The sequence below is a fragment of the Maylandia zebra genome, linkage group LG22 (assembly GCF_041146795.1).
Source record: "Maylandia zebra isolate NMK-2024a linkage group LG22, Mzebra_GT3a, whole genome shotgun sequence".
Taxonomy (NCBI): domain Eukaryota; kingdom Metazoa; phylum Chordata; class Actinopteri; order Cichliformes; family Cichlidae; genus Maylandia; species Maylandia zebra.
Window position 1 is genome coordinate 10,575,536 of NC_135187.1, and position 25,066 is coordinate 10,600,601.

At 41.6% G+C, this 25,066-nt stretch overlaps 1 protein-coding gene across 10 annotated transcripts in view; it reads right to left on the bottom strand.

Moving 5' to 3' along the window:
* The window catches only part of map7d1b (MAP7 domain containing 1b), a 54,897-nt gene that overhangs the window by 16,302 nt on the left and 13,529 nt on the right, over window positions 1–25,066 (bottom strand). For 6 of the 10 annotated variants that reach the window (XM_004548903.4, XM_004548899.4, XM_004548902.4 and 3 more), the window contains exons 2-7: window positions 13,410–13,628; window positions 8,192–8,260; window positions 7,955–7,975; window positions 5,178–5,341; window positions 3,092–3,200; window positions 2,199–2,303 (exon numbers count right to left, since the gene is read on the bottom strand). In XM_004548903.4, the coding sequence (XP_004548960.4) occupies window positions 2,199–2,303; window positions 3,092–3,200; window positions 5,178–5,341; window positions 7,955–7,975; window positions 8,192–8,260; window positions 13,410–13,628 (687 nt within the window). The remainder of the gene's footprint in view (window positions 1–2,198; window positions 2,304–3,091; window positions 3,201–5,177; window positions 5,342–7,954; window positions 7,976–8,191; window positions 8,261–13,409; window positions 13,629–25,066) is intronic. The other 4 variants (XM_012918632.3, XM_012918631.3, XM_012918630.3 and 1 more) reach the window with 3 other exon arrangements.

Genomic DNA, 25,066 nt, shown 5'->3' on the forward strand with positions numbered 1-25,066 from the left:
CAAACCTAGATCTGTCAAGTTGTGCGTGACAACAACAATGTAATTAACAGCAATGACAGAAATATTTGAGTAGCTTTTTCATGTTACTGATGAGCTACAGTGAAACTGTCATACTAACTCAGGTTGATGGCTATGCGTCCAAGTACTCCATTTTATCATTTTCCCTCTGAAGCAAAACCTTGTGTTAAGTACTAATAAAAACATGCCAGCATGCTAACACAGTAAACTAAGGGAATTTTATATATGCTAAAAGTCTGCGTGTTAGCATTGGGAGCATGTTAGCATGCTGATGTTGCTGTTTAGCTTGACTTATGTGCACAGTCCACACACGGTGTAGAAATAATCGTGCTAACGCCTATTTAAGTTATACCAACAATTCAGGAAATTAGAAAATCCACTTCTAAGCATAAACACGATCTTGGAGGAAAAACTTTCAACTTGTTGTTGAACCTTACAGAGCTAGCTCGCACAGTTTCATGATGAGTTTCTTATTTTAACTGTAGGGCTTGTTGCTTAATTTTATGCACTGTTTGAACAAGAGGAATGATGTAATATATACTTGAAAAGTATCTTTACATAAACCTAAAAGTAAGAAAATGTCTTATACTACAGTCAAAAAACTGTATCTGATATCTGCGTGCTGGTGTTGTAGCTGCATCGTTATAATAACGTCTGTCCAGGATCAAAATTGTAACAGATTAATCACATTGGTGATGTCATAGCTTTTCAATGTGGGGAAAAGGGAAAAATGCATTTGTCTATATAAAACTCTTCTAAAACAAACGTTCAGCTTGGTTTTAGTTCATTTTGGTCATTCAAAAATTTTGGCTAATGCTAAACTAAATGCTCAGACATCATCAGTGGTCATGGCAATGTTGATCCTGGATCAATATTATTATGATGATAAAAGAATAACACCAACACAGGGATATCAGATTGTGCAGGGAAAATAATGGCCGGAGACTGTGGCATGACCAAAACTTTTAACCCTGTGAGCTTGTTGCCTTTGAAACATTTGCTTTAGTCTTGCAGTCAGATGCCATCATTAAAGTGGCTTTTGGTGCGATAAAACAAATAAAACAGCGTCAGTCTGATATTAGTCTCCTACCAGCTTGTGATTGAATAGAGTCAAGCTAGCAGTTATGTGCAATCTATTTGTAACAATTCAGTGATTATGAACAAATCTGTTGCCATTAGCTGCAAAGCTGTTGCTGTCAGCATACACAGAAATTCAAAGTATCTACTTATGGTGAGAGTCCAGCCATAACCTTACAGGCTTGAAACAGAAGTTCCTCTACAAATAGTTGTTGCTGCTGGATGGCGATTTAAATGACATGGGTGCACAGCAACCTTGCTTGTTTACACTCATATAATCAGAATACAACCAGTTGAGTAATGCCCTCTATTTCAAAGAGATGCATCCCAGCTAATTAGCACTCATCAGCACAGATTGATTGCAATGTTTTGGCAATCTGTCTGTGTTTATTACTGTCAAACCCTTGAGATCAAAACTACTTGCAGATTCCCTGGACCACTACTGATGTTTCTTAGTCGCGATGAAGTTTCTGTCCTTTTTTACTCTAGTGTGACTGAGCCATTACATCGATAAACATGTAAAACCAAAGGAAACAATCCAATATTGTATAGTTTAAGGCAGCATAAAAATATATATTTGCATTTAGTTGATAAAGTTGATTCACTTGCAACAATCACACTATACCTTCCACCTATACCATCACCATCACCACCACCACCAGCACAGCCAACCACCAACAGTACAGTGGAGGGGACAACCAAAAAGGAGGTGACAAGATGTGAACTTATAAGCCTATGAAACACCAAAATATACCACAAAATATGGCTCAGTGATGTCAAGGTGAAAGGGAGGCTGATCAAAAATGCAGAGGAGACTCAAATCAATGACAAGCCACCAACTGAAATTAAAGAAAAAAGTAAAAAAAACAAAAACACGATGCACACGAGACCGAGAGCGTGATTAAGAGGAGGGAGTAGGTGGTAAATGACCAGTCACCAAGCACAGGCAGGCAGGCAGGCCACCAGAGACGACAGTTATAATAAAACAAAACCAGATTAGGGTAAGAGGAGAAGGGGAAGGTGGAAAAGGAGGGGGATGAACTGGAAGGGAAAGGGAGAGGGAAGAGGAAGCCTGGTGGACACTGACGTCGGGTCGTCCTTACTTCTGTTGGGGGAGTTCCAGAGCGTGGCAGAGGACTTGGACAGCCTGTTGTTAATGACAGGGTCCACCTGTCTCGGCAAGTTGACCGTGGAGGCCGAGCATCTGCCTGCACCGGAGAGAACGCAACAGACAACAACTGTTCACAAGGCGGCCGGGGTGCAGGCGGCGGCCCCAGCTGAGGGCTGACAAGAGACGGGGCTGCTTTGGTTGGAACATGCAGCTGTGAACAGGGACTCACCGTTTTCTGAGATTAGACTCACTATCATCTAATCTGGAGTCAGATTTGGAGGGAAATGGGGAGGAAATTTGGGGGAAAGCGTGGGAGGGGGGGGTGTAGTTAGAAGTCACATTTCAGAGTAAATACCTCGAGCTTTCTTCCTGCTACCAAAACTAAAATATCACTCACGTTTCCACACACAATCAGGGCCTTTCACACTTTGGAGGAGAGGTAACTGTGCTGCCCTCAGCACCACCCCGTCACACAGCATTAACAGAAGTTTGAAAACGGGGAAATAAGTTCACAGCTCCCTGAAAAAACACACTTCACACTTCTGATCTAATGAAACGTGAGCGTGACGGCTACCTTCAAGCTCGTCCTTCTGAGTTTAAATGAACAACTGTGACGCTCAGGACTGATTTTTGCCCAAACAACAGTGAGGAATTACGAGTGGTATAATCATAAATTACTGAGTAGGTCATCTGCCTCTGGTACCCCACCCTTGTGACAGCAAACCCTTCATGAGCTATTTCCTTGAGTTGCATCAGCTGAAGCAGTGAGTCACAAGTCTGTGCAGCACAAAGACTTGAGTTAACAGAGAGAAAATCATACATATGTGCTTGTATTACTATTATTATTATCATTATAATTATAGTTTAGGTTCATCTGAAACTCACTCTCTCTGCGGGAGGTCTGGTTTAGTCCGCCTGCCCAGGACCACCTCTGCTGGCGGATCTCGGCCCAAGTCTTCTTGGTCGATCTCTTGATAGCTGCCTCATATCTCTCCTACATGAAGAAACACACAGTCAGTGTTAAACTATGACATCTTTATAGTAAATATGCACCGGAAATGACAGCTTAACAGCTTAATTATTAGAATAGAATAGAATAGAATAGAATAGAATAGAATAGACCTTTATTATGCCACAGATGAGAAATTTGGGTTTTACACAGCTCTTATAGCAAGGGGAATATAAAATATAAAAGGAAGACACAAGGTGGTCCTATATACATAAGCAACCTAAGTTCGTATATACAGGTAACAATGTACAGAAATATGTATAGAAATATTGTACGGAGACATGTATAAAATGTGCAGTGAACAAACAAGCTGATGTGTTCGATAACCAAAAGGATGTTTAACTGTGTTATAGAGTCTGACAGCTGCTGGTAAGAATTAATAGGTAATTACTAGCCCAGCATAAGTACAACTTGAGAAAAGTGCAAAGGAAACTGGAAGTGGATAAGGTTCTCCTTCAAAGTAAAAGCTGTGCCTCACCCCTGTGGCCAACATGTTTTAAACTTTTACTTTGAAGGCAAACGGTCTCCATTTCCAGTTTGTATCACACTTTTCAGTTCAGCAAGTCCATGAGTTCAATTCAAGCTATGATTGCAGCAAAATGCTAACAACCAAGCTAATCACAATGTTTTTTGCCAACAATTTTCCACTAGCAGCAGGCGGGTACAATGGGGTTACTGACTGGTCTGTATGTCTGTGAGGCTGGGGTCTTATTCACTTGATCCTCCTATATTGTCACCATGATTGTCACATGTCCAAAAGAGTGGACAAGTTAATGTCACGTGGCTATTGGTCACTTGTCTGTATACTATACTAATGCTGCACAGTCTTTTAAAACATGCCCAAAGGTTAAAATTACGAGCTAATCACTGTTTCTTTCTACTCTTGGCCCGATGTGACGTCAGTTAGAGTAGATATCTTTAATATGATAATCTCTTGCACTTTGAGTGTGAGCCCAGAAGCCCCACCCACCTGATGTTAAAACCTTCCATTTGGCAGCAGCAGCCAATCAAAATAAACCTGGTTTAAAGGCAGGGGAAATATAGCTTAAACTGCTTGTTTTAGACAGTGAATGTAATTGGGAGTTACAACTAGGGCCAGTGTAAAGTAAATAAGGATCATTTTGAATTTTGAGTCACACAAAGCCACTCTGAAAGTAATAAGGAGCTTTAAATGAGTGTAGTAGGATCCCCTAACAGGGATTTTCAGGTAGAATGAAAGAGGCTAAATCACAGCAGCAGTGTGTAAACCTGTAAAAAGTGAATCTCTTCATTTATTTTAATCTATTCAAAATGACAGCATGCAAAAGCATGGTAAATGAGGTCACAAAAGTATAATGAGATGCAGCCAACATATGCAAGGAAGACAGGAGGCTTAGATGTCACGTAGGGTTCCTTAGTGCACTTGCATAATTGCAATGTGAAGCCAAACCTAACTGAATCGAGTGCAAAAAGGCCCTGAAGCTCATTAGTTACATAATGGGAATATTTTTATGATGTCAGCAATTAATTTGTCCACCCAACACTTATGTGCAGCTTGTTTGCTGAATGCTTGGCATCCTCTCTGTGATGGCAACACGACTAGTTACTGCTGTATGATGCTGTTATCCAACAAAGCAGTTTTTCCACAGTCAGATAGTAAAATTTATCAATCTGAAGTCCCAGGGGAAATCACCGAATACTAAAAACTGTGTACAGCAGAGTGTTTTAGTTACATAAACACTCCCTTACCCTACTTAGCGCTCAATTTAAGCAGAGCAGAAATGTATTCTGTGACTGGACATAAATATTATTTTTGAGTATTGGTTGCTTCTTCCAACAGCTGAGTGATAATCATCAAAATCAACCTATAAAATAACATGAAAGGGTTCAAATATGCAGTGTTTGTTACAGAGTCTAGTTTTGGACGATTCAGATGTCAACTTTAAGAACCAAACAGATAAATGGGAAGCTTGACTTTTTCACCTTGTTCTTTTCTAGCTTCTGTCTCTGTTTCTCCTCCAGCAGCGCTCGACGTTTCTCCGCCTTCAGCCGCTGCTCTTCCAGCTTCCTCCTGCGCTCCTCCAGCTGATTCTCCCTCAGACGCCGGGCCTTCTCCTCCTTCTGCAGCCACTGAGCCTTCTTTGCAGCTGCAGGGTCACCACAGAAAGAAAGAGAATTGTTTACAAAAAACAATATCAGTTTGAAACAGTTTATTTAGGTCTCACGTGTTAGCTGCTTTTGCAATGCTGTGAATTACTGCTATATAAACAAATGACTCCCTTTTCCTTATTTGGCACCTTAAAGGGGAGCTACTATGACCTTTTATGGCTTAATCTTTTTTACTCTTGGACTCAAGTAGTTCTGTATTAATTACAGTTTAAAAATAGTCAAAATGTATAATTTTTTGAGTCTTGGTTCAAACCCTCTGTTCATAATCTGTCTGAAACAAACTGTGCTAGCTCCTCGAGTTTTAAGCCAGCTTTCTTCTGATTGGCTGCCCCTCATAAGCTGACGTTTTGGACAGTATGTGGGTGGGGCTAAAGAAAAAGTGCTCTCACTGACATCAAACACAGCCAAGACTAGAAAAACTGTCTTAAGCTTGAGCTTTGGGCTCCTTCTACATATGCTGACCTCATTATTTGAATATTCGGCCATGATTAATATGAGCATCCAACACTCCATCAGTATAACTTTATATGACAGAAAATAAGGAAAAGCATAAGAAGTCCACTTTAAAAAGGTGCTTTGTGGGTTTACAGTGATTTTAACTCTTTCAGAACATTTATGGATAATGCATTTTACCATTGATTATCGTATGTTTGTTATTTGGTGGGTTAGAATGCTAATTTTTACTGCTTTGTGCTTAACATGAAATAGAGCTAAGACTGATTAATTCTACAGGCGTCTGAAGCTGTGAGGGTGCCAGATAAAAAGCTTGATAAAGTTATTAAAGTTCATCCTGAGGAATAGCTCATCCTTCGGGAGCCACAGATTTCTGTATACAAACTCTGTGGAGATGTTTTACCAGTAACCTGAAAGATTTGTCTGCGTTTGGTGCAAGAGGGAGAAGAGGGGAATCACCACAATTATAAAAGGTATTCTCTGGGAGATAATATCATGGCAATCCATCCATCTGTTGTCATAATATTTCAGTCTGGACCAAAATCCCTGGAGCTGTGCCTCATGCCTGGCTAAAGCATAAGCATTAGACGCCAGCGTATCATTAATATATTATTTCAAATGTTATTTTGGAAAAGAAAATGTAATTTATGCCTGTTATTGAAAGTCAGTTCTTTATTTGTAATAGCATATAATCAGCTAAAGATCTTTAAAGGCCTCTAACAGCAGCACCCAAACAAAACGGGTAAAACAGACGGAAGACACTGTGTTCATTACACTTTAATCCTGATAACAGTAAATAAGCTGAAGTTCCCTGCTGTCTTTTACAGCACCCTCCAGCATATGCCAGTTTTTCTGTGCACACACACACTGCTGTGGCTCATTTCTCCGGGTAACGATCAGACTGCAATCAATCGTTTCTCAATTTAAGAGCCTTCATCTTACGCAGCATTTACTCGTCTTCAATCAGCTTCCATATCATACTTTATATGAAAAGAATGAAAAAAAGATGGACGGGTAAGTATGGGTGAAGATGCGGGAGGGTTACAGGCTGGATCCAGCTGAAGGAACGGCATGAAATGTCTTTGTTTATGAGTTAACCAGCAACAGGAAAACTGCACTAAGCTATGCAAGGATGCAGCAATGGTCTGACACAAATACGTGTTTTATATTTAGTTTGGTTTTCTGCGGCTCATCTTCGCTAATGAGCCAACGACACGCACACGTCTGCACTTCATCAACAGCGAGAAAGACGTTTTCACTCCTCCTTAAATCCCATTCCTGAAAAAAATCTAATTATCCATAGCAGGACTGAAAAATATGTGTCAGGTTAACGCTTCGGAACTTGCTTTCACATGCTCATCTCTGCACGAAATATCTAGAGCACAGTTGCAGTTACATAACAAGCTGTCATATATAAGGCATCACCTGCATACTGTGTGCAACAAACTGCAGGCTCTACACTGAAGAAAGGCTTAACACTGCCACATAATTACGCGCAGGGGCAGACGGCTGAAAACGAAACTTAGCTCCGAGTATCTGAACCTGGGATATTCTCGATAAAAAGGCAGCGACGTTTAACTTTAACTGCTGCAGCATGACCACATAACTGATACTAATGGAAGCAGTAATTAAATCTAATCTGTCTGCGAGGCCTGGTCTCAGTTTATGGTAATGACTGCTCATTTTTTACGCCGACTGCCTTGGGCTCTATGGGACGTCTCTGCTGGGAAACGCCCACTAAGCTCTGGTCCGATTGGCCGCCTGCGCTTCGGAGACGTCCTCAGCTTCTCATGTGTTTGGACCAGCCTCTGTGTTTTTATAAGGAGAAGTTTCATTCTGCAGCCACAAAGTAAAACTCTAATTATAGGTGTGGAGCATGCACGCTGGGTGGGAATGCAAAACACAAAAGCCAAAATAGATTCAAACATGATAGGAGCAGATACATTTAAACCAAAAATGAGGCTGCAGACCGATCACGGAGTTCAAAAGTTTCCACCGAGTGGCGACAGATAACCAAAGCGATCGGTGATGGGGGGGAGAAGAACGGGCACGGCAGAAAGGAAAAAGGATCCACATAATGATGCTGATTACTCCCACATGGCATGACTGCTGCGAAAGCTTTTAGTGAAGCCCCTTACCTTGCAGCTGAGTTTGCTGTTCTGAGCGCCATGCAGGAAGAAACAATAAGAGACGTCAATAACCGTCAGTCACTTCAGAGCAGAGTGACAGATTCACAAAGAGGGATACAAAAGATAAAAGATGTCGACACATTAAGTTGGTTACAAGAAATCCCTGCTTCATGCATCCAGTAGCAGTGGTTTCTGGAGCTGACAGCTGAGTCCATCGTGTTTTATATCCGCTTTCTCATTTCTTACCGATGTATCTGGCTCTTTCCTCCCTCCGCTCCTTTGCAAGCTTCTGTCTTTGCTCCGAGCTCACTGAGTCTGTAAGGGAGAAAAGAATTACTTCACAAACACATGCATATTTTCACATCAAGTTGTATTTATCATCTCATCTTCACTAAACTTATAAACAATAAGCTAAAAGATTGCAGAGTTATTGATCATTTTCTGGTATGTGAGAAGTAGACTCAAGACTTAAGAGAGCAGGAAAACATTTCTGGTTTCCTACATACTAAAAATTGTAGTATTACTATGATTTTGTGTGTATAATACTACAGTACTATATATACATCAGCTTCAGAGGCAGAGCTATAGTGAAAAAAGCTGATTACTGCTACGGAGTCTCAGCTTTGAAATGGCTAAAATCTGAATCCCAGAAAACAGCATTTGGCCTACTGTGTGAAGAAAGTCATGAGTTATTAACCCCAAGCAGACCCACACTAAATGGCACAATTCTTGCAACTCATGGACTTTATTTGAGTATATGAGAAACCTGTTTTCTAAAAAGCCATCCTGAGAGTCGTAATGATGATTGTGATATAAAAAACGCAACTTATTTTTAAAACAACACCAAAAGAAACATGTATTTACTTATTTTAATGCGCTTTCTCTTACTATGTTACAGATTTATAAGATAAAGAAATAGTTTGGATGTCACGCTTCCTCCACTCGATGTTCAGCACTGGAGTCCCTCAGGATTTTGTGCTCAGGCTACTCCTGTTCACGCAGTACACCCAAGACATGTAGAAAAATTAACCAATCAATTGATCAATTAATCAAGCAGTGGCCCAGTTTCAAATGATAGGAGCTGATACTGAGAGTGAATCAACAATCCTCTGGTGTGGAGAGCAGAGAACAACCTACGGTAAAGCTTAATTTAGACTTTCTGTCCAAACTTATGACAGAACTGGAAACCCCTCTTGACCTTACACCACAACCTTCCACGCTATTAAAGTCGTGCAGACCTGACATGTGGTTACATTTCTCAGGAGGTGCAGGTCAGGTTAAGTGGAAGGTTACAGTGTTGCCCTTAGTTACAATATAGATTTAAAGCTGAAGCATAATTCAGGCCTTACTGTCAAAGAAGGAAAGAGCTTGATTGTTGTTGTGTCATACTTCTCCACTATAAAAATCTATGAAAATCTGAAATTTATTCTAGAAAGCATTGTAACCAGAAAAATAGAAAGTCAAACCAAAACAAGTCTCATCACTCATCTTGAAAAGCATTTAGGAAGCTTTTATGAAGCATTATCTCATTTAACTTTAATTTCATTGATCACTCAGACATAATCACTCCTGTTGAACTGCTGAACCAGTCAAATCTGACAGAAATTAGGTTTTAAAAATCTTATTTTTCCCTAAAAGTTACGCATTTCCCTCCAAGTTTGCTGTTTCAGAACAGATTTAAGCTCAGGATGCTTTGACTGCCGCAGCTCCTCTTTTTATAGCATCTCTATAAAAGAATATGCCCAGAATATCCCGGACACAGATCTACTGAGGGTCAGTGAAATAGATGAGATAAGGTTTCTGTACAGAGCCCAAAAACAATAACTGCCCCAGATACAGCGTCTTCAACCTGCTGCAGTATGCCAAGTGATCCATGACTATCCCCTGCAGTAACACCAGATTTAAGAGCAGTTTCTCTCAATCTTGTGCTGTATAATGATTTTTAGAATGAATTCTGAACAATGTTGGGAATATTTAACATCTAAAAAGGAGGTGATTCAGTTTCAAGGTCAACATTTAAACTCCCGTGTGTGATTTGCTGTTCAGACACGCTCATCTGAAGCAGTAATTAGCCTGAATCTTGATACACTTTGGTGTAACGTGAGGATTTGCGTAGCTCTCTCTGACTCCGAGAGGCCGTGACTGAAGAGCTGCTGGAAAAAAAACGGGACTCCTGGGGTGCTCGCCGATCCCGTCTCCTTTTGTGGTTCTTCTCTGTGCTATGCAATATGTATGCTATGTCTTCTAAACCAATCACAGAGGACCTAGCACCACTTCAGCCCATCTCCATGGCAACCCCCCCCAACACTACCTTGCAGAGAGCATCCTACATAGCTGTATGCAGGCGTAATAAGAACAGAGAAGAGCGAATCTCCAGAGTGAGCCTGCAGGTCTCGTATCGCCGAGACGTCACTTAATGCATCGCCACCTCCACCCCATACTGTACTCCACATCCCCACAACAAATAACAACTCGGCTTTCATCCACGACCAGCTGTCCTGTGGGAATGGCTCACTAACAGAGTGAAACTTCCATTACAATAGAAAGCATGTGAATGTCCACACATGAGAAAAACGGATAGTATGAATAGTCCACTCTCTGCAGTGAATGATGAACACGAAGAGCCGGTCTCGATCAGAAAACAAATGAACCCCACAGCCGACGCAGAGAGAAAATGCTGACTCCTGTTTTAACAACTAATAAAAGCCTCACAGCAGGCGAAGAAAAGGGTTCAGTTCTGCTAATGCTGAAGCTCTAACTCATTTTTATTTGTCATTTTAACACTATATTAAAGCAGTTCTGACCTCGCACTTAAATGGCACTGCCTGAAATTGGGGTTCGACTGTAATAATAAGCACCCCAAATGCAGCCTGTTTTTCCACAGATCAATGACATTCACCTTGAAACTGTGTAAGGAGCATGTGCAAGTGTGCTTTGAGGGGTAAAGGTGGATCTGCAGAGGCTTCATAGCGAGTATAAACTGTACTAAATGGTCATAATGTCCTATTTGCTTGATGCTGTGTCCTGAAAGCCTGTGAGCTGAGTTTCTCCCACAGACTGTGGATTCTCCTGAATTCACCAGCAATCAGAAGCAGAGTATTACTGTGACTGTTTATATGCAGCTGGAGTGGTACAGCTTATTATTTATACCGAGACAGAAGGAAACACGGAAAGGGCTGGAGAAAAGAGCGTTAATCCCAGATCTTGGTTGTACTTTGTAAAGAAGCACAATAGTTCTCGCATTAACTGTTCAACGTGTGTGGGATGGGCTAAAAATACTCCAGCAACGATCTTCATGTGAAAAACAGAAGGCGCAAAACCATCTGACTCTCAGTGGGCTGCAAAGCGAGACACATTATCTCGTCGTACATTACTCACCATGCGACATGAACAGGGTCAGATGTGTCAGGCAGGGTTGGCAGGTCCACTGCATGGACAGACTGCATGAGACTTTCATTTTAAAGTCTAAATTGTAGATATTCATGCATCTCCAATAATGCTCATATATTTAAAATGAAAGAATTTATTTACATCCAAGTCCTACAAAACTGACTCTACATGAACACATAAACACTCTGAAATGTCCTCTGTTGCTCTTTTGATATCGCCTCTAAGTACTGGGCTATTTTTGATTGCCCCTTAGCACACAATTGTGTGCACATGCACACAATTTCTTGAAAAGGCAAATATATTTTTCACAACTCAAATTAGCAGGAAGCTGTCTGCTTCAATGGTGGTTGCGGTACTTCAAATACTGCGTGGTTTTGCAGTAAACAGAAGTCAACACTTCTTACTTTGTAATATTCTGACATATAGATTAACTGTGAGTGAGGGATCTGGTTAGAGCAGATTAAAGACCAGATAACGTGCGATCTCAGTCCATTGGACATTTCTGTTCTCACCATCTTTCAGGTAAGTTCTTGAAAAATTAAGAGCCAAAGTGCACGTGGGACAACAGCTTTACAGACCTGGCAGCCTTTGATTTATGCCACAAGCAGCTAATGCAGCAGACTACAGAGGTCTCCCTTCTTTGTGCCTGTACAACACCAGCTTCAGAGGCAGACTTCATGCAGCTCCCTCAGGAGACACAAAACGCTTTAAACAACTTTTTTTCACATGAGCAGCAGCGCTCTCAGAAGACCCGAAAACCGCCTTTGATGTGTAAAATCACTGGAATTCCCCTTTATGTCTAAAACAAACAAGCAACGATACGTCCACAGAGGCAGGAGCTCAGGAGACTCTGACTTTAAGGAAGCTGAAGGACAAACTCTGCAGCCTCCCCATTTGCAGTGACAATTTTTCCTTAAATTTTTCCTTAACCACCTCTCATCATTTATGAAGTCACAGTTAATCAAGAGAAAAACTTTCAGTCTGATCCAACTTTGGAACAAATACAAAAAGGCTTTTGTTACCTTGTTTGTTGGACTCTGTCTAGAACTATTGTTTAGCTGTTTACACACCAAAAACAATTGTTTCTGTGGTTTTTGGTGTTTCACCTCAGTTGACTCCTTTGAAGGAAGTGGGTAGTCAGCAGTGGTGATCCCATCACCCCCACAGATATGCTTTTACCACTTCCTGTCTTCTTTTTAAAGATAATTCACAGTTTAAGTGTTATCCATGTACTGTGAAGGGAGAATTACAGCCTGCTCTTCTATATTTGTTAGTTGTGAGGGCTCATACCACTCTGAAGTAACTTAAAGACATCATCTGTACATCATTGGTTTTAGGCTAAAAAGCACTCACTGGAAACCACTGGACCCGCTCACAACAGGCTCATAAGTCGCTATCATCTCTTGTCGTCTTTGTCTTTGGCTAAATAAAGACCAAGAACACAAGCACTAGAACAATAAACCATCATAACAGGTTTTCAAAACTATGCAAACTAGACAGGAACCATAAACTAAACTCGAGATACTAAAATAATAAAGAAAACATGACCCAAAACACAGGTCACAAAACAAACTCATTAGCAGAAAACCCAAAAGTAAGTAAAACTTTAAAAAAAACCCAGTAATACAAGAAATCAGACTCACTGTTATAATAATGAAGAGATTAAAATAAAAAGAGGCAAAACTTGCTAAATACTTCCTAAAGACTGCAGCTCAAATAGTCAAATAGCACGAGTAATAGTAGCCAAGCTTACCAGGATGAAAATGAAATCAAAAGAAGAAACAAAACCTCAATCTAGATATAATCAAACCCCTACAAAAATCTTAAGAAGAACTCAAATACTCCAAAACCACTAAAACCAGGGCCTGTAACACTAGAAGGTCGTCTTGTATAAAATAAATTTTTCTGTACACAGTCCACAAAACCGCCACCTTGCTGTACATCATTCCCGTCTCTCTTTGACCTTTCCATTTACATCTTCAGTGTAGAGACATAAAAGTCCCCTCAGTTGCTAAACTGAGACTGACTCTCTGTCCTCGCTGCCACAAACAAGGCTCCAGACAGCTCAGTCTACCTTTCTTGGGCTGAGGGCTGCTGCTGCTTGAGCCAGGCGTGGATGGCCGAGCGTCTGTCTTGGAGGAGGCATCTGTCTTAACGGGGGTCTCTGTTTTGGAGCTGGAGTCTGTTTTGGGAGAAAGGTCTGAGACGGCTGAGTCCTCTGGAGTCAAGAGGTCTTTCCCCAAAGATTTGTCCCCATTCTGGATGGACTGGGAGTCTGTCTGCAGGGGCAGAGCTGCAACACACAAAGGAGAAAAACAACATAAAGTTGTGATGCTTATTAGCGTGTAATTATCCCAAAAACCTCTGCACATGATTCTCCTCATGCTGTCACTGCTGCTTTTTGTCAAATACGTGATATCCTGCTGTCATGTCAGTCATCATTACTGTGCAATCTCCGAGGTGAGACTTCCAGTAAAAGCTTTCCATCTAGCTCCTGAGAACCCGTGAAGCCCTCGACAGCTTCATTAACGCAACACTTCAGCTTCATTAGAAAAAATCCTGCATTTAGTCCCCGATGGCTTCAGTGCAAAAGAGGTAAAAAGTCTCCTGTCAACACTAATAAACACAGGAGCAGCAGGTGAGCCACAGCGTGGAGATTAAAGCTTTTAAAGACACCACCACACACATTAATAATGAGGCTTGGAGGCTAAGACAGAGAGGAAAACATTAGAGATGGTTGTGTAAGTCTGCTTCAACTTGCTTCCCTAAAATAAAGAAAATGTTTGCACAGTTATAATCACGGGAGTAATTAATACTAAATCAGGCTGAACATCCCCACGGAGCCACAGAAAACGATGATCTCACTCCGGTTTGGGGCTCGGCAAGTTTCTCGACTTCATCTGAGACTCTAATACTTCTAACTATACACTTTCAGGGCTTACACAGAAACATGTTACTGTTCAAAGAGTTTGTGCGATAATTTAGGTGCATTTTATTTCCCTGCTTTTCACAACAGTAAGCAGTAAAAGTCCTTGGATTTACGTAGCAGTATCTCTTGCAAGGATACTTCACCATGCAGACCACCGACCTTCAGATGATCCGCTCTACCCCCGAACCACAGCTGCTCTGGGTTTTGTTTCACTGAAATTAAATGTTACTTGCATTTAGACTGGAAACCTAGGAAACCAGGTGGAAACACATCCTTTGTCACGGGACCGAGTGGTCTGTACTGAACTGAACTGAGCGCAGAAACCCAGAGAAACCCAGAGGAGAGAGAGCAGATAGTTTAACAATATTTTATTAGGCTACGTTTCTAGGCTTAAGCGCTAGAAACATAGCAACGACAAAAAACAATAAGACGTAGAGTCTGACGTGGCGTGGCCTGGGAAACGTGGCTAGGGCGAGGGAACGGGGCCTGAGATGCAGAGTGGAGCTGAGCAGGCAACGGTCACATTGCAGTAGGGGACACAGAGTGTTGAGAGGGGAGTGACGAGAATCCAGGGAGCTGAGTGGCGTGGCAAGGCTGACCTGAGATCCGGGTTCTTCAGATGGAGTGTGATTGCAGGAGGGCAGGCAGTTGAGGCACAGAGTGGTTTTTAAAACGATTGCTTTTGTATCCTGAGTCCGGAGGTAGCGCGTGAGCCAAGATGAATCCAGCAAATAGGTTGATGACGAACTGGCGGTGAATGCGCAGCAACATGTGGCTTAAATCCCCCTGGCTTGATTGACTGCCATTGGCTCCAGGTGTGTAGGAGCTGGAGGAGGTGGCCCTGCCCAGGGGCGGATCCCAGGTAGGTTCAGGAGCCTTATGAAAATTCCAGCCAACCACCGCAGACCATAACATCCTTGTCTCTCTACTAATAGGAAGGTTTGATCCCTGGCTGCATCATTCTACAACACACTGAAACCTGAGTTGCTCTTCATCAGAGTGTGACTGTAAGACTGAAAGCACTTAGACATAGAAAAACTGTTTGTATGAATGTGTAAATAAGGCATGTTGTATATGTTGTATATCGAGCAGAGCAGAAAAGCGGTATAATAACCAGCCCATTTGCTATTTCTGCTGCTAGTATCAGAATTAGTAGTTTTTCTTTCTTTTTTTAAATTTGTTATGTCAAATTAAGAAAAATGAAAAAACAAACAAACATGTTTTGAAGAATTTTGAAATATAAAAAATCTTTTTATCTTTGTCCCAGATTGAGCTCTGATGCATTTGTGAGCCATTAACTGCTCTGTCCTCTCCCTCTGTAGTTTTGTCCTGTTTGATGTTCGTCATCTCTCTAGGCTTTTCTTTTGTCTCTTCACCAGTCCGAGCTCATGGTTTCCCCTCCCTGCGCCTGGTTCTGCCGATCTCTTCCTGTAAGAACGGAGTTTTTCTTCCCCACTGTCACCAAGTGACTTCTTATAGCAGAGCACTAAATCTTTGGGTTTCAATCTTAATTGCAAGATCCATACCTGACAATGTAAAGTGTCACCTCGTTGGGAATGCAGATAACATGAAAAGGATTTAAAGTATCCTTCGGATGACTCTGTGATGGACTGAGAGAGGTATTTTGTTTAGTTGTTTTCTCATCAATCCCATGTAGAAGCAGCACAAGATCCTCACAGACCGTTCAACACCAACATCTCTCAAACTCCACGTCACACTTTGTAGTGTAGCCTGTTAAATGTCTGCAAAGTCAGACGCCTCAGTGATTATACAGCTGTTTTCACTGGCTTTACAGGCTCTGCTGTACTCCCCGTTCCTCCCTCTCTGGATAGACACCTCCGTAAAATCAATAATTTAAACAAAACAAACAGAAATATTTCTAGTTACAACCCAACCAAACAGTGTTTTATGTTGTTTCTAAAAATGACTAATATTCTCAGTCGGGTCATGAAGATCATAACTGACCCATCATCCTGTTGAAATCCCTGCTCTGACTGTCCACACTGGGCGGCTTGCTGATGCTGTCGCTGTGATCTGCTCAGTAGCTGCTTGTCCCTCCTTCCCTGTGTGTCACGCTGGAGGAATCGGTGACACTGTGCACAGAGCGGCAGTGACGCATGGCGGTGCAGGAAGAAGGTACATTTTGTGCTCTTCTACAAGGACATGTGGAGATTGAGAAGAAAGATTTATAGAGAAAGGAGAGCTGGAGGACAATGGGAAACAGTGCAGTGGGCTGTTTTTGTCACAATGGAGGTGGACTTGAGGAGAAGAGGAATAATGAGACAGGAGCTGAGACAGAGTGAAGCAGGAAGATGAGAGGCTGGAGGCTTGAGGGCAGCTCTCCACTCAAGTCAGCCAACAATGGGCAGATGGAGCATGACGCTCTCATCAGGCCGGTCCAAACGCTCACCGAACCACATAAATCACAGATTAACACTGGGCTCGTCTCCAGCTATCCCCACAGTATTCAACAAAGGCCTTAATGCACAGTACAGCACAGAATACTAATGGGGGAATAATGGGATGTGAATTAAGCCCCCTGTGTGTTTAGATAAGGAAGCAACTGTAAGAAAAAGGATGCAGGATCATGTTGAAACAGGGCAGCAATGCTACTACTCGATGTTGAAAAAAAGGATTAGGATTTGGCAAAAAGAGGATTGCAGTGCTCCTCCTTCCACGAGGAGATTATAAGTGTGGCTGACTTGAACTGAAAGAGTTTAACAGCCTTATATAGCTAAAAAAGAAGCCAGGATTCCTGGAATTTAAAATATTGATGGGAAAAACACTAAACTGCAGGTGCTAGGAGCTTCAAAAGATACTGCATATATAGCTGTATGCATTAACGGCACTGTAAGTCTAGGGTCATTCACAGTTTCTGCAGACAGCTGGGGACTCATTTCAGTAGATGCTTCTGCAAATATTACAACTGGAATATACGTCAAGATAGAGCTGGGCGATAGAACGATAACGATATGTATCGCGATATAACTTTTACTCGATAGAGAAATTAAGCTATCGCGATAGACCTCGCCGCTCTTGTCCTCTTAAAAAAAAAAAAAAAAAAGGTCAGCCAATCCAAATTAAGTAGCGCAGAGCCGAACCAATCACAGCCGCAGCGTCATGTCGCGTGGCTTGTGTACAGCACAAGTGCCAAGCCGCACGTGTGTTTGTTTGGGAAGCAGCCAGCGGGTAATGGAGCCAGCGCGTAATGGAGGAAATGAGTGTGCCGACTAGAAAAATCAACCGAGCGTGACCGAAGAGAAAACAGATGATGGTTCCAATGCCGGAGAGATTGTCGAACGGAAGAGCCAAAGAAGTTCCGTAGTGTGAAGGTATTTCGGTTATTTCAAGTCTGACAAAAACAGAGTAGCGTGCACTGTAAATGTGCCGAAAGCAAGTCTGGAAATACAATAAACTGGTGCATGCGTCACACTGTGCGCCACATTATTGTTTCGGTGAAATGAATTTCTACAATACTGTTACTGTTAATTCTACTCTCTGCAGTGTTTAAATGCTTACATATACACACAGTTACTGTCCCTCCACACATACGACTCGGTTCTGCTTCTATGCCGCAGCTTTGTTTACTTTTTCCCACCGAGGCTTCTAGACTTCTGATTGGCCAACATTTCTGCACGGTTAGGAATCTAGCGCCACCTGCTGCTTTGGCATGTTCATAGCAGCGTTTTCCTTCATTTCTCCCTTTATGTGTGGACGGGATTATTTTTTAAAACGGAAACGGAAAATCTCCGTTTTCAAAAATACCCGTGTACGTGTGGACGTAGCCTCAGTCTCTGACTGGAAGCGCTGATTCGTCATTCGGCTTTTGTCAGACTAAAGTAACTGTTAAAACTGTTTGAAAAGCTAAGCTATACAACAAGGAGAGATTGAGAATTTCCTTTTAGTTCTCAGTTTATTTGATATTGACAAAAGTTAGTCAGTTTTGTCTGATCTTCTGTAAAACAAACTAAGATTTATTTTTAGAATTAATATTTTGTTTCTAAGTGGAATTGACAATTTAGTCTGTTTCGTTTGTTCTATTTTGAAACTTAAACGCTTTAGCGGCTGCCTTTTGTGTAGTTTGCAATATTTGCCTTTATTTATCTGAAAAAGTCTCATGTTCCTTAAGTACATCTACCCTGTTGAACTTATTATGGGAAATAAAAACAAGCTGCTGATTATTTCACATTTTACTTGTGAGCAACCGCACATTTAAATCTTACAAATATAGTTATTTGGCTTATATCGTGATAGATATCGTTATCGCCTGAAATGAAAAAAACATATCGTGATATGAAAAAATCTCATATCGCCCAGCTCTACGTCAAGCCCAGTAAGACACAACTTTTACTCTTGAGGTGAATGTTCTCTTCTTCTGCTTTGCATCACAGATTTTCAAGTTTTGCCAGAACTCAGGGAAGCAAATGGCAAGTTTTTGCAGAAGTCAGCATTTTCTACGTAAACTACAGACATCTCTTAGTCACCAAAGTAATCACAAGAAGACTTTTACCTCCGGCAACCACTCAAACACTCAGTACTGACAACCGGTCGGTGTGACTGAGGCCTAAGACACTTAAAGGTCTCAGGTAAAACAACCCTACTGCTTCCTCACTCTATGACTCCAAGTAAACACATTCCTGGTAAATCTATTTTTTCAACTGCTAGTCTTAAGTCTTATTTAATACAGTTAGATGTTACCTTTGTAAGCTACTGCTGTATCAGTGTGACCTAACGTGGTTATTGGAGAGGATTGTAAAAAGGAAAATGGTTTACTTTCTGTTATAAGCTTTTCTTTATGATCAGAATTTATTCCATCTGTCCCAGTAACTTGTAAAGTCTAGGGAAGCTGAATGATTATTTTATTTAGGCTCATTCATGTGTGCCAACAGGAAGTCACCTTCTCTTTTTTTTTTTTTTTTTTGGAAGAAAAAAAAAAAAGAAAAAAAAAAAAGGAAGTCACCATCTCTACTATGAAGCAAACTAACAAGGAGCAATGCTCTGTGGACCTATAACTGCAGAAGTGAGTTGGACGTGCAGGTAGGTCGTGGAAAAACTGCTAATTCAAAATCGCTTTTCATCAATAAATCCATAAAAATCAACGAACACCTCCTGACTGAAGAAGAAGCGCTGACTCAAAGAAAAAGGCAAAAGAGAGCGCCAATGTGAAAGGATGTGTGAAAAACAGCACAGAGCTACAAAGATAGGGCGACCGTGGCTCAGGGGGTTGGGAAGCGTATCTCTAACCGGAAGGTCGCCGGTTCGATCCCCGGGCTCTCTGTCCTGGTCGTTGTGTCCTTGAGCAAGACACTTTACCCTACCGCCTACTGGTGTTGACCAGAGGGGCCGATGGCGCGATATGGCAGCCTCGCTTCTGTCAGTCTGCCCCAGGGCAGCTGTGGCTACAACCGTAGCTTGCCTCCACCAGTGTGTGAATGTGAGAGTGAATGAATAGTGGTATTGTAAAGCGCTTTGGGTGCCTTGAAAAGCGCTATATAAATCCAATCCATTATTATTATATGACGCATGAAACATGGAGGCGTCTGCAAGGGCCACTTGCAAACTTGGGCTGACTAAATGTGTGTTATTCGGACACATTACTCAAATAGCACAGAACACATAGTAGATTAGTCTGATATCTTTATTTAAAGTATTGTGTACTGCTACTGGTGCAGGGTTACCAAGGGATTACCCCAACCATGAATCCTTTTCATTGCCTGGTTACCTAAAAAGTCTATAAAGGATCTAAACTAAATCCAGCCATGCAGGACAGCACTAAAAACAGCTGAGTGCTTCACTTACATGTCAATTTTTCTAATCTCATGATCAAATGCCTGTTTCTCTTTCTTTTAGGGCTCTTACATACAGTTCCAGGAAAACTCAGATAAAGTATTTTCCAGTTTTTTCTGGAGGAAAATCTAGTCTTAAATAAATTTTACTGCATCTGTAGATTATCACAGAGTGCCACGGCGAGAAGCTACACAGCAAAAATGGCAAAACAAAGAGCAGCTATGGCAGAGGACTGGCTTCTGCTGCAGATCTGACTGAGAGTACTCATTACTTTAAGTGCAGCATGGGTGTGGCTGTTTCTATATATCTCTGACAGCAGTGAAAGGAGAGGAGCTGGATTTTGCTTTCTGATGGGACTACCATCTGAAATCTCAGGGAAGAATTAACTCTAGAACTTTTTTATACCTCTTTTGTAATAAATCCTGCAAAACTAGACAATGTTTATTAGTGTTAAGGTTTGTGTAGCTGCCACCAGCTAAATCTGTACAAGACTTTAATCAGTGGACAAAAGAGAGTAGAGATGACTCACTTGTCATTATTAAATGATTTGAGCTTCAACAAAGTGTCTGAAAAGGCTTTGTGCTCTGCAGAATCACCATTTATCAAATGCAAGCTAATGTGTCCACCGTGTGACAGCTGGGACAGGCTCCAGCTCCTCCCATGACCCTTAATTGGATAAACGGTAAATAAAATGGAGCTGTCTGCCCACACCAGGGTGAAGGAAAGATACAGTAAATGTCAGGTAGTCAGCAATGGTAGCAGATTGGTGGAAATCATATTTCTTTATGCTTTCTAATGATCTCTTCATCCCTCATCCTCATCATCAACCATACGTGTGCTTAAAGGTTTGAGAATGAAAATGCTTCTAAATGTTTCAGAAGTTGCCTAAAAATCATAACATTTTATTGTTTTCTTCATTATTACATTTTACTGCAATAGCTGCCTGAACATCTATGGATACACCGCAAACAGTAACCACTAAAAGATCATTTGGCATACATGGAAAAAGAGAAAAGAAGGCTAAAAACTGCCGTAGAAGCTTCTAGGTCACTGATTTTAGTGAAGGTTATTTCCATGGGGTATTGGACAGGAGTGTGGCTAAAACTAGGGCCCGAGGTGCTCCCCTAACTCTTGTAGTTAAATTATATGTTTCAGTGGGACAGCTATGTGTCCTAATGCTAGTTTATGGGGGTCTGTGCACATGAAAATGACTTCTTCTTCTTATACCACATTGAAATTTCAACTTGTTTGGACCCGCCATGTGCCACCTCACTGAAAAATTCCAGGAAACACGCCTGGTGCAGGATGATTATCCTTCAAATGTAAATAAGAGAAAGATGAAATCCATGCATATGGACACTTATGTTTCTAATTTGTAGGATTTTTAAGGTTTTTAAACATTTGCTACATTTAATAGTGATTGCAGGTGAAATTCAGAAATAAAACTTCCGGGCTTTACACAGATAGGTTCATTGGGGTTTTCATGTGGTTATATAAACCTTTACATCCTTGTCACTCAGCAGGGATCGTTGGTTTCAGTTCATCATACTGAGGTTAGATTTACCCACTTTTCATGTCACTTTAGAATTAATTTTTTAGAGAGCAGAGAGCTGGGTGGTGTCCATGGATAGCATCAAATTGCTGTGGATTGATATCTTGCTCTCCTGGCACACGAGCCATGCTCTTTCCGCCTCTCTCACCTGAAGAAACAGCTGCCGTACAGCCCATGCTGGCTGGTAGAAACCACGTGATCATCGATCATGTGACCAGCTCCATTTAACACAGAAACACAAATTCAACATGATGTTCACCCGCCGCTACCCCCTCGGCTCGTCGTTCCTCCGCCGCCGTCTCAGGTTTCTGTGCCACTGTGACAGACTCTGGGTTTATAAATAGCAATAAGCACCATATTGAGAGTGTCGCCCATAAAAGGGGCTGGCTTCTCTCACAGTGACCACAGACTGGCATGTCAGATTTACTGCAGAGACACAACAGGAAACTGTTTGTGTGTGGGACATGCTGGTTGGTAAAACCCAAACGGAATAAACAGAATAAAACAAGGAAGATGGAAATGAGTGCTGGTAACCTGACAAACAGGGAGCCGAATTTAATTTCAGCTGAAATTTACCAGTAATACTGCGGCGGCCAGCATCTCTGGCAATGTCCCCCATAGACACCTGCTTATACCAGCAGAGAAGTGTGTACAGGGGGGAGAATAAGGAAACCCCAATGAAATACACCAATGACCCCCAGTGCCAACTGGCTACAGAGTACTGGGAATTTTGGTAACCATGTTTATTTTATTTTAGAATTGTCCTTTAAATTGGGTCCCAGGTGGCCTGTACACAAAAACGAATTACAGTACAAGAAATTAAAAGCGGCATTAAACAGGTAAATAAAGAGATTTTTAATGTCTGTTAGCATTCAGTCTGCCATCACCAACATAGCATGGACACTTGCTTTAATAAACTTTGGAGATTTTACCTTTTTTTTCATAACAAAGACAAACAATAAAATGGCCAAATCAAGAAAGATGGTCTCTGTGTGCATTTTAAGACTTACTGGGTAATTGAGATTAACCAAAGGGGCTTAAGATGTGTAACATATTCTGTGTTCAATATCCCCACACTGGAGAGCCCTAGCTGGAAAAATGTCCAAAAGGTGGAAAAAAAAGTCTTCGGGTGAAAGCCATTAGCTCACACTGCAGGACTGCCTGCCTCCAGCAGGGAAACAAAACAATGCATTTGGCTGAAAATCTGAGCAGCACCTACTTATTTACCTGAGGCTGCTGGCAAACTGGGCAAGCAAAAACAAAGCACTGCAGACAGATGCATTGATGTTGGGTGAACCTGTTTGCTTTAGGTGCTGCTGTTCAGCTGCACATTCTGAAGCGTTGGTAATAAAGTCCTGGTAATAACCAGTTTCTCACTTGTAAATACCATTCACACAGCAAATGCTTCCAATTTTGTGCTTAACACGACTGCAGCGCAAATACAGATGCCTCAAGTCAGCCAAAGACCAACGATAAGGTTAGTTAATGACCTAAAGCCACACATGTGGTAGACATTAAAATAGTTTGCACAGCCAAAATTCATTCTAGAGCACATGATGTGGTATAAAGATAGAGTTTTCTGTAATAATTAAGGTTCTAAGGGCAGCACGGTGGCACGGTGGTTAGCACTGTTGCCGCACAGCAAGAAGGTCCTGAGTTCAATTCCACCATCAGGCCGGGGTCTTTCTGTGTGGAGTTTGCATGTTCTCCCCGTGTTTGCGTGGGTTCTCTCCGGGTACTCCGGCTTCCTCCCACCGTCCAAAGACATGCAAGACTTGTGGGGATAGGTTAATTGGATAATCCAAATTGCCACTAGGTGTGAATGTGCGAGTGAATGTGAGTGTGAATGGTTGTCTGTCCTTGTGTGTTAGCCCTGCGACAGACTGGCGACCTGTCCAGGGTGTACCCTGCCTCTCGCCCTATGACAGCTGGGATAGGCTCCAGCGCCCCCCGCGACCCTGAAAAGGATAAGCGAATGGATGGATGGAATTAAGGTTCTATTTTCATTATTCATTGATGCATGTGTATATTCTGGCAAAACCTTTATTATATAATAGCAGAATCATTTACTGTACATAAAGCATTTGAAATTTCTTTTAAAAGTTAAAGCCCTGCGTTGTGTGAAGCAGGTCAACTCTGTTGTTAGTTACGTGAACTAAAGAGCCAGTATGTGAACACACACATATGCGTGTGTGTTTGTGTCTTAGTGATGAGTGGGACATGTCAGATCTGGGTCAGCCCGATCTCAGGAATCTCTGGCATTCACATTTGCGTTGCATGTATCCAAACAGCAGATGCGCGTCTTCTGCATGTGTCTCCATGGCCTGCGTGTGCCGAGGGCTCGCAGGGACCTGGATAAAATTATCTGCAAAGCCCACGAGGGATTCGATTAAATATTCCCTGTGTATTCAAAGAAACAATGATAATATCGCACTGCATTTACCTCCATGACAAGACTGACTGACTCTAGGAATTTTCAATATTTCACCCAAAAACAGAGAACACGAGTCCTTGACGGATGCCTCCACCTCTTCTTCCTTTGTGGAAGGAAAAAACGGAAATACTCTTGAAAAACAAGGGTCTGTGCCCCCAGGGAAAGCAGAGGAAACACATTCCAAACATATCACCACTCTGAGCGTTAGGAGAGCTTCTTCTCAACGACTGCACTAAACTAAAAAATTCACTTCCCTAGATTCATCTCATGACAACCGACAACACGACCAAGTGAGGTGAAAGGTCACTGGACCTAAAATCAAATATTCGTGGCACAAAAAAAGCAGTACCACTGGCTCTGACAGCACAGGAAAACTTGAGGCCTCACAAACAAATACTGCACGAACCTTTGAACCCGTCAGGTTATCCCGTCGACGCCGTGAGAGGTCAGAGGACCGACAGCTGTGCTTGTAATCAGTTCAAAGTTGCAGCAACAAGCGACAACAAAATGCAGCGCTATGAATCACTGTCACACGTGGATAAACGCCACTTCCCCCCCTCCCCTGATCAAAGAGGAGAAACCTCTAACTTAAAGCAAGGCTTCAATTACAGACTGCAATTACAAACACAAGGAGCTCTTGTGTTTTGGGGTTTGGTAAAGGTGATGCTATTCTTTGAATGGTTTAACCTTCTTTAACCTATTAAAACAGTAATTCACCCAAACTGAAATCCATTATTTTGCTTTTTCACAAACATATTTACAAAAAGTTAAACCTGTTTTCATACTAGTTATGCAGAATATATTCAATATCACCAGATACCCCACATCATGATATTATTGCAATTTTTAAGATTTTTGCAAGAGTATTGCCGTAATGTATATTCTGATTTATCGCCTTTTCATGTCATTTATAAGATTGCCAAATTATGTCCCCAAAGTTAAACTGCCAAATTGTCAATATCGTTTTTTTACAGATAGAAGAAATGTATCTCAGTTATTTCTTTACTGCAAAATGAATTTGTTACTAAA